This window comes from Danio aesculapii, chromosome 5 (genome assembly GCF_903798145.1).
Source record: "Danio aesculapii chromosome 5, fDanAes4.1, whole genome shotgun sequence".
NCBI classification, from domain to species: Eukaryota; Metazoa; Chordata; class Actinopteri; order Cypriniformes; family Danionidae; genus Danio; species Danio aesculapii.
In genome coordinates this window covers 8,416,401-8,427,902 of record NC_079439.1, presented here as the reverse complement: position 1 = coordinate 8,427,902, position 11,502 = coordinate 8,416,401, and the positions used below count along the sequence as shown (strand labels likewise).

At 37.8% G+C, this 11,502-nt stretch overlaps 1 protein-coding gene across 1 annotated transcript; it reads right to left on the bottom strand.

Annotated features, from left to right (window-relative positions):
• Positions 1-259: 259 nt before the first annotated feature.
• Positions 260-7,263, bottom strand: gdnfb (glial cell derived neurotrophic factor b). The gene is made up of 2 exons (XM_056456829.1): positions 7,087-7,263; positions 260-681 (listed from the first exon to the last, which is right to left on the bottom strand). Exons 1-2 carry the CDS (start codon positions 7,253-7,255, stop codon positions 260-262), a joined length of 591 nt encoding a protein of 196 aa, XP_056312804.1. The 5' UTR covers positions 7,256-7,263.
• Positions 7,264-11,502: the final 4,239 nt, after the last annotated feature.

The following is an 11,502-nucleotide window of genomic DNA, read 5'->3' as shown; positions in this document are numbered from 1 at the left end:
GTGGCTCAAAAGTATCGGTTCAGCACCGTTTTGGAACCAGTACCATTTAAAAAGTATCGATTTAGAACAGGGATCGAAATAGCCCCAAACGATACCCAACCCTAGTAACAATCATTTTCTTTAATGCTGTACGGTAGTCTTGACCATCCTGTATAATTCCTTGTCCTGTATCTGTAGAGAAATTATGATTCCTTCAAGCGAGTCGTGCTCAAATGAAATTGCTTGTATTGATCCTCAGGTCTGCCATTGTTTGATTGTCTCAAACGCAGCCACACTTGCGTGCCGAGTGTCTCCCCATAGTGTGGTATATCAGATTATCATCCAGAAAGGACAGGTCGTCATCATATTCGACTGGTCTGCAGCAGGCTGTCGGAGGAGAGCTGTGTAGGAAGTTTTTATTGCTGCCTGTGAGGCTTTTGAGGATTTTGTCGTAGTTTGTGAGGGAGTTTGTGCAGACGCCGCTGCAGTAGCTGAATATGAGCTCCTCCTGACTCCGGTAGCCCAAACCCAGATCTGACACTTTCAGCTGCACTTGTCTTAATGCACACGCTCGGCTCTTCCCCTTCTCTCTCTCATCGCGGCTCACTTTCTTTCTGTTCATCCTGCTGCGGAAGAAACCTCTGCGTTTGGGAGATCTCTTGGATCTGTGGATGAAGGCCGGGTGTGGTGTGGGAAAGCCGTCTGGATGACAGAGGGGGAAACAGAGGATCCCATTTTTGTAGTATAGATGGCAGAAATAATCGATCGCTAAAACCTGATCAAATCAAGTTAATGTTTATTTATGAAGCATGTTTTTAGGAACAACAAGTGCTCAGAAAAGTACTGCACATGTATGCGTTAGATAAAATCACAAGAATGATAAAAAAGATACACATTAGATTGCATAAAATAGAAAGTAAAATAATAAATAAGCAGTGTTAATATGTAAGGGGAGAAAAAATAAACAAGGGAGTTTTATTATGGCTGCACAATAGATCAAGAAATGATCATTATAGTGACAATAGGACATACAATATCTGTAGCACAAAGGTGCTGTAACTATGTTTAATTGTGGTGCTTGCATACAGTAGGTTGTTTTTCCAGATTTGACCAATCAGATGGGGCCTAGAGATGGCTAGATCAGATGGCAAGAGCGGCCCAAAGGTGACCTTAAGTGCTTCATAGCAAAGAGTTAAAAATAAACACGAGCGGGATGAGATACTGTACACGCCACAGACAAATGGTGAATCAGAATCAGAATATCTGCCAAGGATTTCAGTAGAGCTGTGGTGAGAAATGGATTCAGTATTGATTCTGAGATTTTCTGAATGCATCGCTATTCTCTCTTGAATGGACTTTGAACTTTTTTTACCTTTGTTTTACCATTTTTTTACTAGTAGATGATGCTGTATGCTTTACAAACAGCTAAACTGTTTGAATCCAGTTCCTTACAAATAATACCTAATGCTAATATAATTATTAATGAACCATCTGCTGTTAAACACTAGCCTATAGTGTCGTCTATTGTTGAAAAGTACCCTAGATTGGCATCTGCTATTAAAAACTAGCCTAGAGCCACGCCTGCTGTTACAAACCAGCCTTGAGCGCTGTCTGCTGTTGAAAACTATAGCGCCGTCTGCTGTTAAACACTTGCCTAGAGCAGCATCGGCTGTTAAAAACTAGCCTAGAGCATCGTCGGCTGTTAAACACTAGCCTAGATCACTGTCTACTGTAAAACACTAGCCTAGAGCGCCGTCTGCTGTTAAACACTAGCCTAGAGCGCCGTTGGCTGTTAAACACTAGCCTAGAGCGCCGTCTGCTGTTAAACACTTGCCTAGACTCGAGCAGCATCGGCTGTTAAAAACTAGCCTAGAGCATCTTCGGCTGTTAAACACTAGCCTAGATCACTGTCAGCTGTAAAACACTAGCCTAGAGCGCCGTCTGCTGTTAAACACTAGCCTAGAGTGCTGTTGGCTGTTAAACACTAGCCTAGAGCGCCCTCTGCTGTTAAACACTTGCCTAGAGCAGCATCGGCTGTTAAAAACTAGCCTAGAGCGCCGTCTGCTGTTAAACACTAGCCTAGAGCATCGACTGCTGTTAAACACTAGCCTAGAGCGCCCTCTGCTGTTAAACACTAGCCTAGAGCGCCCTCTGCTGTTAAACACTTGCCTAGAGCAGCATCGGCTGTTAAAAACTAGCCTAGAGCGCCGTCTGCTGTTAAACACTAGCCTAGAGCATCGACTGCTGTTAAAAACTAGCCTAGAGCGCCGTCTGCTGTTAAACACTAGCCTAGAGCATCGACTGCTGTTAAACACTAGCCTAGAGCATCGACTGCTGTTAAACACTAGCCTAGAGCGCCGTCTGCTGTTAAACACTAGCCTAGAGCGCCGTCTGCTGTTAAACACTAGCCTAGAGCGCCCTCTGCTGTTAAACACTAGCCTAGAGTGCCACCTGCTGTTAGAAACTAGCCTAAAGTGACATTTTATGCTGCATTCACACTACCACACGAATAGACATCCTGCAGCACGATATGAGTGAATGAGGCGGCGTGAATTATGCGATTCGCGCAAATGAAGCAGTGTGAGTTGCGCGCGAATTGCTCGAGTTGGAAAATCTGAACTTCAGCAGACATTCGCACCATCGTAACCAATCAGGAGCTTTCTCTTGTGAGGGCGTGCTTATGACGTAGCGCCTGTTGTCGGTGTCCCGGGGAAAATCCTCCTGTCAACACAGATAACAGTTGATCAAAGTGGGCTCGGCTCAGTCGGATGCACCGCTGAAAGCTTCATCATCCAGGTTAAGTTTCAGGACGAGTTGATGAACTCACAGAGCTAGGTGCACCTCTGAAAGGATCTATTGGACTCCAAACGTATCGACGCTGTTTTTCTTCATAAAGTACATAAACACAGCTATTCTCTCAATAAAATCCATGTTAGCCATTTAGCAATGAAGCTACAGTCACCAGGCACACAGAAGCCTTGCCCAAGTGAATTTGACACGCGTGAAGGAAGCAAGTAAACTCAAAATGTTATGCGCCTATTTACGTGTGAATAGCACGATTTAACCGTGCATACCGTGTCTGATGTGAACACAGCATTAGAAACTAGCGTAGAGCATCATCTGCTGTCAAACACTAGCCTAGACCGCTGTCTGCTGTAAAACACTAGCCTTGAGCGCAGTCCACTGTTAAACATTAGCCTAGAGCGGCACCTGCTGTTAAACATTAGCCTAGAGCGCCTCTGCTAAAAACTAGCTAAAGCACCATCTACTGTTAAACACTAGCCTGGAATGTTATATATTGTAAAAAAAAAAGTCTTTGAATTAAAATGGTCTAAATTTGTCCTTTATCATGCAGACCCAGCTTTTATGAAGGACTATTGTGCTCTTTCTATGTACGCATACTTTGAAATGGTTGTCTTTTTAACCATGTAAAGCCTGAAAATATACTTTGGAAGGGTCAAAGTTTTTCTTTTTTAATGGAAATAAAACCATTTAGTCAAATCAGGCTTTTCTCTCTTTAATTTATCATATAGTATTATAATATCTAGCTTATCCTTGAACAAAAGAAAAAAATCTGCATTTTAATAATTAAGTTCAAACATTTGCTGGTGTTTTACATGCCCAAAATGTAAATCAATGAGATCTTTTAAACTATAGCATACTTTACATTCTGTTCATATCAACTTCATGCGTTTAGATGCAGAAGGTAAGCCTGATTACTGGTGAATGACAAAAAAAAAAAGATAATTTGGCCCTTTTAAAGTGCACTGTACATTGTTTTGACAGTTTTTACTGTAAAAGCGGCTGTGTTTTGATGTGTCTTTGTGTCATTGATAACAGTGAGAGGATGAGTCGAGTGATCAAAGAGCCATAATGTGATATAGTTAGCATTATTCTGACAGCTTTTAGCCACAATACTGCTTTTGTCCACCGACAGCAGATATAATACAGGTTCAAATGGCTGTGGCTTTCTGAGTAGTACGCTGGGTTTGTAAGCTGATCGAGTTAGTGTTTGTTAGTCTAGTGTCTCATTCGGGCACAATGGGTCACCCGAAACTGCTTTACTTAACCATCACAACAGTATCAGGTGTGTCCTCAGATGTGCTTTTTCGCACCTGTGTGTATTCATGCTGCTTTTATATACAGTTGAAGTCAAATTTTTTAGCCCACCTCTGAAATTTGTATTCAAGTATTTCCCAAGTGTAAGGAAATATTCACAGTATTTCCTATAATATTCTATTTTCTGAAGATAGTCTTATTTCTTTTAGATTGGCTGGAATAAAAGCAGTCTAATAATAATTATTACTATTATTATTATTATTATTATTATTATTATTATTATTATTATTTACCACATCACTATCACCCTGCAGCCAAAGACCGGTTACTCACTGAAGCTAAGCAGGGTTGAGCCTGGTCAATACCTAGGTTGAAAACCACATGGGAAAACTAGGTTGCTGGTGGAAGTGGTGTTAGTGAGGCCAGCAGTGGCCACTCAACCTGCGGTCTGTGTGAGTCCTATTGCCCCAGTATAGTGAAGGGGACTCTATACTCATTGGTGAGCGCTGTCTTTTGGATGAGACGTTAAACCGAGGTCCTGACTCTCTGTGGTTATTAAAAATCCCATGGAACTTCTCATAAAGAGTAAGGGTGTAACCCCTGCATTCTAGCCAAATTCCCTCTATCAGCCCTTACCAATTATCCCCATCCACTGAATTGGCTCTATCACTGTCTCTCCACTCCCCCTACTGTATATCTGGTGCGTTGTCTTGTGGCTATTATATATATATATATATATATATATATATATATATATATATATATATATATATACACAGTTGAAGTCAGAATTATTAGCCCCCCTGTTTATTTTTTTTCCCCAATTACTGTTTAACGGAGAGAAGATTTTTTTCAGCAAATTTTCAAACATATTAGTTTTAATAACTCATTTCTAATAACCGATTTATTTTATCTTTGCCATGATGACAGTAAATAATATTCGACTAGATATTTTCCAAGCCACTTCTGTACAGCTTAAAGTGACATTTAAAGGCTTAACTAGGTTAATTAGGTTAACTAGGCAGGTTAGGGTACTTAGGCAAGTTATTGTATAACGATGGTTTGTTCTGTAGACTATTGCCAAAAATGTTGCTTAAAGGGGCTAATAATTTTGACCTTAAAATGTTTTTTTTTTTTTATTAAAAACTGCTTTTATTCTAGCCGAAATAAAAGAAATAAGACTTTCTCCAGAAGACAAACTATTATGTCTAAACTATTACATTTAGATATGTGCAGAAAAAAATCTTCTCTCTGTTAAACAGAAATTGGGGAGAAAAATAAACAGGTGGGCTAATAATTCTGAATTCAACTGTTTATATTGTATATATAATTTTATTATTATTATTTTTTACATGTTTATTTAAATATACCAGGATGAATATACGATGTGCTTTTAGAAATCTAATCAGAGGCTAGTTTTAAGAAGAATGTGTCATGGGTTATCGTCGTATGTACTACAAAAGCAAATCATAAACAATAATAGCAAATAGGTCAACAAATCATTTAACAAATAAATAAATAAATAAAACAATTTATTAAGTGCAAAAAAATTATGAAGAAATTATAATAATCCTTAAAAATAAATAAGTAAAGAAAAAATAAAAAAATAGATGGAGGTAATGAAAAAAAGGGAAACATCATACCAGCTATATAGACTCACTGGACAATAAAGGTGTACTTTATTAGGTACACCTGTACAACTGCTCATTAATGCAAATTTCTAATCAGCCAATCACATGGCAGCAATCCAATGGATGTAGGGCATGTAGACATGGGCAAGACGATCTGCTGCAGTTCAAACCGAGCATCAGAATGGGGAAGAAAGGAGATTTAAGTGACTTTAAACGTGGCATGGTTGTTGGTGCCAGATGGGCTGGTCTGAGTTGGTGAGAAACTGCTGATCTACTCTGATTTTCACGCACAACCATCTCTAGGGTTTACAGAGAATAGTCTGAAAAAGAGAAAATATCCAGTGAGCGGCAGTTCTGTGGGTGCAAATGCCGTGTTGATGCCAGAGGTTAGAGGCGAATGGCCAGACTGGTTCCAGCTGATAGAAAGGCAACAGTAACTCAAATAACCACTCGTTACAACCGAGGTCTGCAGAAGAGCATCTCTGAACACACAACACATCCAACCTTGAGGCGGATGAGCTACAGCAGCACAGCAGCAGAAGACCACACTGGGTGCCACTCCTGTCAGCTAAGAACAGGAAACTGAGGCTACAATTCACACAGGCTCACCAAAACTGGACAATAGAAGATTGTAAAAACGTTGCCTGGTCTGATGAGTCTCCATTTCTGCTACAACATTCGGTTGGCAGGGTCAGAATTTGGTGTTAGCAACATGAAAGCATGGATCCATCCTGCCCTGTATCAATGGTTCAGGCTAGTGGTGGTGGTGTAATGGTATGGTGGATATTTCCTTGGCACTCTTTGGGCCCATTAGTACCAATTGAGCATTGTGTCAATGCCACAGCCTACCTGAGTATTGTTGCTGAACATTATGACCACAGTGTACCTAATGAGTTCACTGTACTCAAATGGTCTCCACAGTCACCAGATCTCAATCTAATAGAGTCCCTTTGGGATTTCTTGGAACGGTATATTCGCATCATGGATGTGCACAAATCTGCAGCAACTGCATGATGCTATCATGTCAGTATGGACCAAAATCTCTGAGGAATATTTCCAGTACCTTGTTGAATCTATGCCACGAAGGATTAAGGCAGTTCTGAAGGTAAAGTGAGTCCATCCCGATACTAGTAAAGTGTACCTAATAAAGTGGCCGGTGAGTGTAAGTGCTAATTTTTGGTGACTAAATATTCACAAAGCCTCTGGAAAGGCACATAATACGAAATAATGAATATTTTTCAGACCACAGCACGATCCTAAAATAGAGACATGTCAATAGAACTTTAGAACAAAACAAAAGGACAAAAAAGAAACATAATAACAACAAACAATCAACCTGAAATATTTTTAAAGATGAGGGCTAATAAATTTGACTTCAACTGTATTTATTAATGAGAGTGGGATGGCTTCTGCTCACCTGAGTGGCTCTTTGGCTCCAGATGTTTGTGTGGTCTTCTCTGCAGGTCCAGTTTGTGATGGCGCTGCTCCAGTGGTTGTGAATGGTGCGAGTGTCCGCTTGGGTTTGAGACGGAGGATAAACAGCTCAGCATCAGTGCACAGGCCAGCATCACAGCACACGTCTTCATCTTACTGACTTACTCCTCAGCTCACTGAGCCTGTGTCCAACAGCACAAACAAGCATCACGGTCAATTATTATATTTCAGCTTTTACTAATCCAATTTATGACATTAATAGACATCCCAGCTCTTAAAAATGGGTTGAAAATGAAGTGAATTACTATATCACATCAAGAGTTATGTTGGTCTTTTCTGTGTTTTTTTGCAGTCATTATTTTTATTTGCCCAATTTCTCAATCAAGCTCTTCAAGCTATAGTGGAAAAATAATTATTAATGCGTTATTGACATTAATAATAATATTGATAGTGGTTGTTATTTGTATTATTATTATTTTGCAATAAAATGGGTTAAATTACTGAAACCATATTGTCTTTGTAATAATGTAATAATTAACTAACATTTCATTATTATTATTATTTAGTTGTTGTAATGTTGTCGTTAATGCATTATTAACAATAATGATAATATTGATAGTTGTTATTTGCATTATTAATATTAGCCATAAAACTGTTTAGATCGTATTATATTATCATAATTTTACCCAAAACGACTTTAAATGTATATTTAGCCGTAATTATAATACTAGTATATGATTTAAAAGTAAAAAGAAACACAACTTGCCCTCATACAGTTGAAGTCAGAATTATTAGCCCCCCTGCTTATTTTTCCCCCCAATTTCTGTTTAACGGAGAGCAGATTTTTTCAACACATTTCTAAACATATTAGTTTTAATAACTCATCTCTAATAACTGATTTATTTATCTTTGCCATGATGACAGTATAAAATGTGACTAGATATTTTTCAAGATACTAGTATTCAGCTTATTGACATTTAAAGGCTTAACTAGGTTAATTAGGTTAACTAGGCAGGTTAGGGTAATTAGGCAAGTTATTGTATAATGATGGTTTGTTCTGTAGACTATCAAAAAAAATTAGCTTAAAGGGGCTAATAATATTGACCTTAAAATGGCTTTTAAAATTTTTAAACTGCTTTATTCTAGTCGAAATAAAACAAATAAGACTTTCTCCAGAACAAAAAATATTATCAGACATACTGTGAAAATTGCCTTGCTCTGTTTAACATACTTTGGGAAATATAAAAAAAAAAGAAAATAAAAATCAAAGGGGGGCTAATAATTCTGACTTCAACAGATATATCGTTCGCAATAGTGATAATCAATAAAAACATTGAAAAATATGTTTGACGCATACCTGAGATGAGCTGTGTGTGTCCGGCCATCAGCACTGATTCTCACAAAGCTGAAGGTGCTTCCCGAAGAAAAAATAAAACATTTATAAAATAAAAACCGCGCATATTATATTTCCTTTCACCTGACTCTCATGTTCTCCTGCTGCCAGAGATCTGCGCTCACCGAAAACTACTCAACTGTCTTCATGACGGCGGGTTTAAAGCACAGAATTATCATCCAGAAGGTATTGTTGTTGCTTAACATCCACTTCTAGTGTCATATAAGAATTTGTGGTGATTAATTCGGTTTATTGAGTCGTCAGGTACAAGTGAGAGACTCTCTCATTCCCGCCTCAGCTGTGATGTGAGGTGGCGTGCGCGCGAACCGTTAAACATGCGTGACATCATGAAGAAAGCAAACACTCACCTGGATGCTATTTAAAACACTGCTAAACATTATGTTGCGTCCCAAACGGCTTACGTTGACGTCCTAAAAGTATGTACTACATTTGTTCTGGAAAATACATATAGTTTTGAGTGTGTAGCAAAAGAGTATGCACGTTCTGGGACATACTACGAGGACGTAACGATTAACGGAAGAACGCTGTTGCCTAGATACACAAACATGTTTATTTTAATTTACTGTGTACTTATCAATTGTCACTTTATTATTTAACGTTACTTTATATTACTACTTTCTGTTGTTCGTGCTAAATGGATCAAACAATATCGGTGTCAACGAGAAATATATCAATAAAACTGCTGTTATTTGTAGTCGTTTGGCAACACGTTTATTATTAATAATCATTATTGGTCAGTAATAACCTGTTGATACATGGGTTTCCATCCTAAGATCAGCGCTTATTTAAAGGACAAACACTCCCTCTGCTGGGCAGTAGTGTACAATGCAGGTCTTTATTATTTTCAGAGAAGTGTAAATTGTTTTTAGAATAGCAATTACATCTTTAATTCACAATTATTCGTGTGTTTGAATGTGGAAAGTTGACAAAATTGTTTTAATACCGTTAAATATTTTAAAACTTTACTTTAAACTTCGCTATAACAGCAGTATTAGCTGTTGAGAAATACTTCGACATGTTGATATGAGTTTAATGTAACACTAATAGAAAAACCTAATAGTTTAATATTGAACATCCTTTTAACCCACTGTATCAAAAGATAATAAAAGGAGAATATTACTCTGCATTTAATATGCATTTGATTCAAAATGAGTTGAATTGATTCAAATTGAATTCAAAATGACTAATTATATTGTGAAACAATATTTTGTGTGCTGCATTTAATTAAATTAGTATAACTGACTAGTATAATGGGCGACACGGAGGCTCAGTGGTTAGCACTGTTGCCCCACAGCAAGAAGGTCGCTGGTTCGAGTCCCGGCTTGGTCAGTTGGCATTTCTGTGTGGAGTTTGCATGTTCTCCCTGTGTTGGCGTGGGTTTCCTCCGGGTGCTCCGGTTTCCCCCACAGTCCAAACACATGCGCTTAGGTGAATTGAATCAACTAAATTGTCCATAGTGTGCGTGCGTGCGTGCGTGTGTGTGTGTGAATGAGAGTGTAAGGCTGTTTCCCAGTACTGGGTTGCAGCTGTAAAGGCATCCACTGTGTAAAACATATGCTGGATAAGTTGGCGGTTCATTCCGCTGTGGCGACCCTTGATGATTAAAGGGACTAAGCCGAAGGAAATTAATGAATGTTAAGTATAACAACAAAAAAAGTTAATTAAATTAATTAAAATTTGTTTGAGTATATGAGCAAATAAATTGTGACTATTCATATGGGAACTGTTAATAAACAGATGCTCTGTAATCAGCACGTTTGTCCGTAGCGTATGTGTGTGAATGAGTGTGTATGGATGTTTCCCAGAGATGGGTTGCAGCTGGAAGGGCATCCGCTGTGTAAAACATATGCTGGATAAGTTGGCGGTTCATTCCGCTGTGGCGACCCCGGATTAATTAAGAGACTAAGCCGAAAAGAAAATGAATGAATGAATATATATAAAATAATTATAAAATAGTCCATGCTTTTTATACATTTATGCACACACAACCTGTGTGTGTGGGTCTGTGTGTGTTTGGACTCATCTTTATTTTAATTAACTGGAATCTGTATCTCAATTTATTCCAAATTGCTTTAAATTAAAATCTCAGTAACACTCAAGGTCGCTACTAATTAAAGCAGTTAATCATTCAATTAATTCAGATCTCCTTTTAATTATACGGAAAACAATGCATATAATGCAGTGACGATTGGATTTGACATAAACATTTAATGTTATGAAATAAATGATTGCTTTGAATCTGACAGCTTATGAATTCCTCAATTTCCGGCAGAATAGAGCTGGAGATTCTTCATATCCTCGAGGAGAGTGGAGAAGAGGAGACATGGAGGGAACAACAAAATGAGAAAAAGTGAGGAAATATCTATCTATCTATCTATCTATCTATCTATCTATCTATCTATCTATCTATCTATCTATCTATCTATCTATCTATCTATCTATCTATCTATCTATCTATCTATCTATCTGTCTATCTGTCTGTCTGTCTGTCTGTCTGTCTGTCTGTCTAGGGGTTGGACAATGAAATCTATAGCTCACAATTATCCCCAAATAAATTGGTCAAATTAAAATGATCATATACTTACACTTTTGTCAATTCAAACCCATAAGATTTTCTTTTGTCTTCAGAACATAAAAGAAGATATTTTGTGAATATCTCGGATTCCTCAAAATATTAGATGAAAAACAGCCAAATTTCAAAAATTGTTTTAACACAAGCATTTCAAGCCAGCACAATCGTTTTATTTAATAATGTGCATATGTACATTTTAAAATTCCAATGGTTCGAAAAAATATGCAAACATAATTTTTTTTGCAATATTCGACTATATTTGTTTTTATTTTATATATGTGAACTTGTATATCATACATTTAATGTGCTTATATTTCCATATATCAGATTGTGGATGCAGTCAAACCTGCCTGGAACTACTTTAGCTTTTTAAAAAAACAGTTCCCTTACATCTCAAGGAGTTTATCCCAATG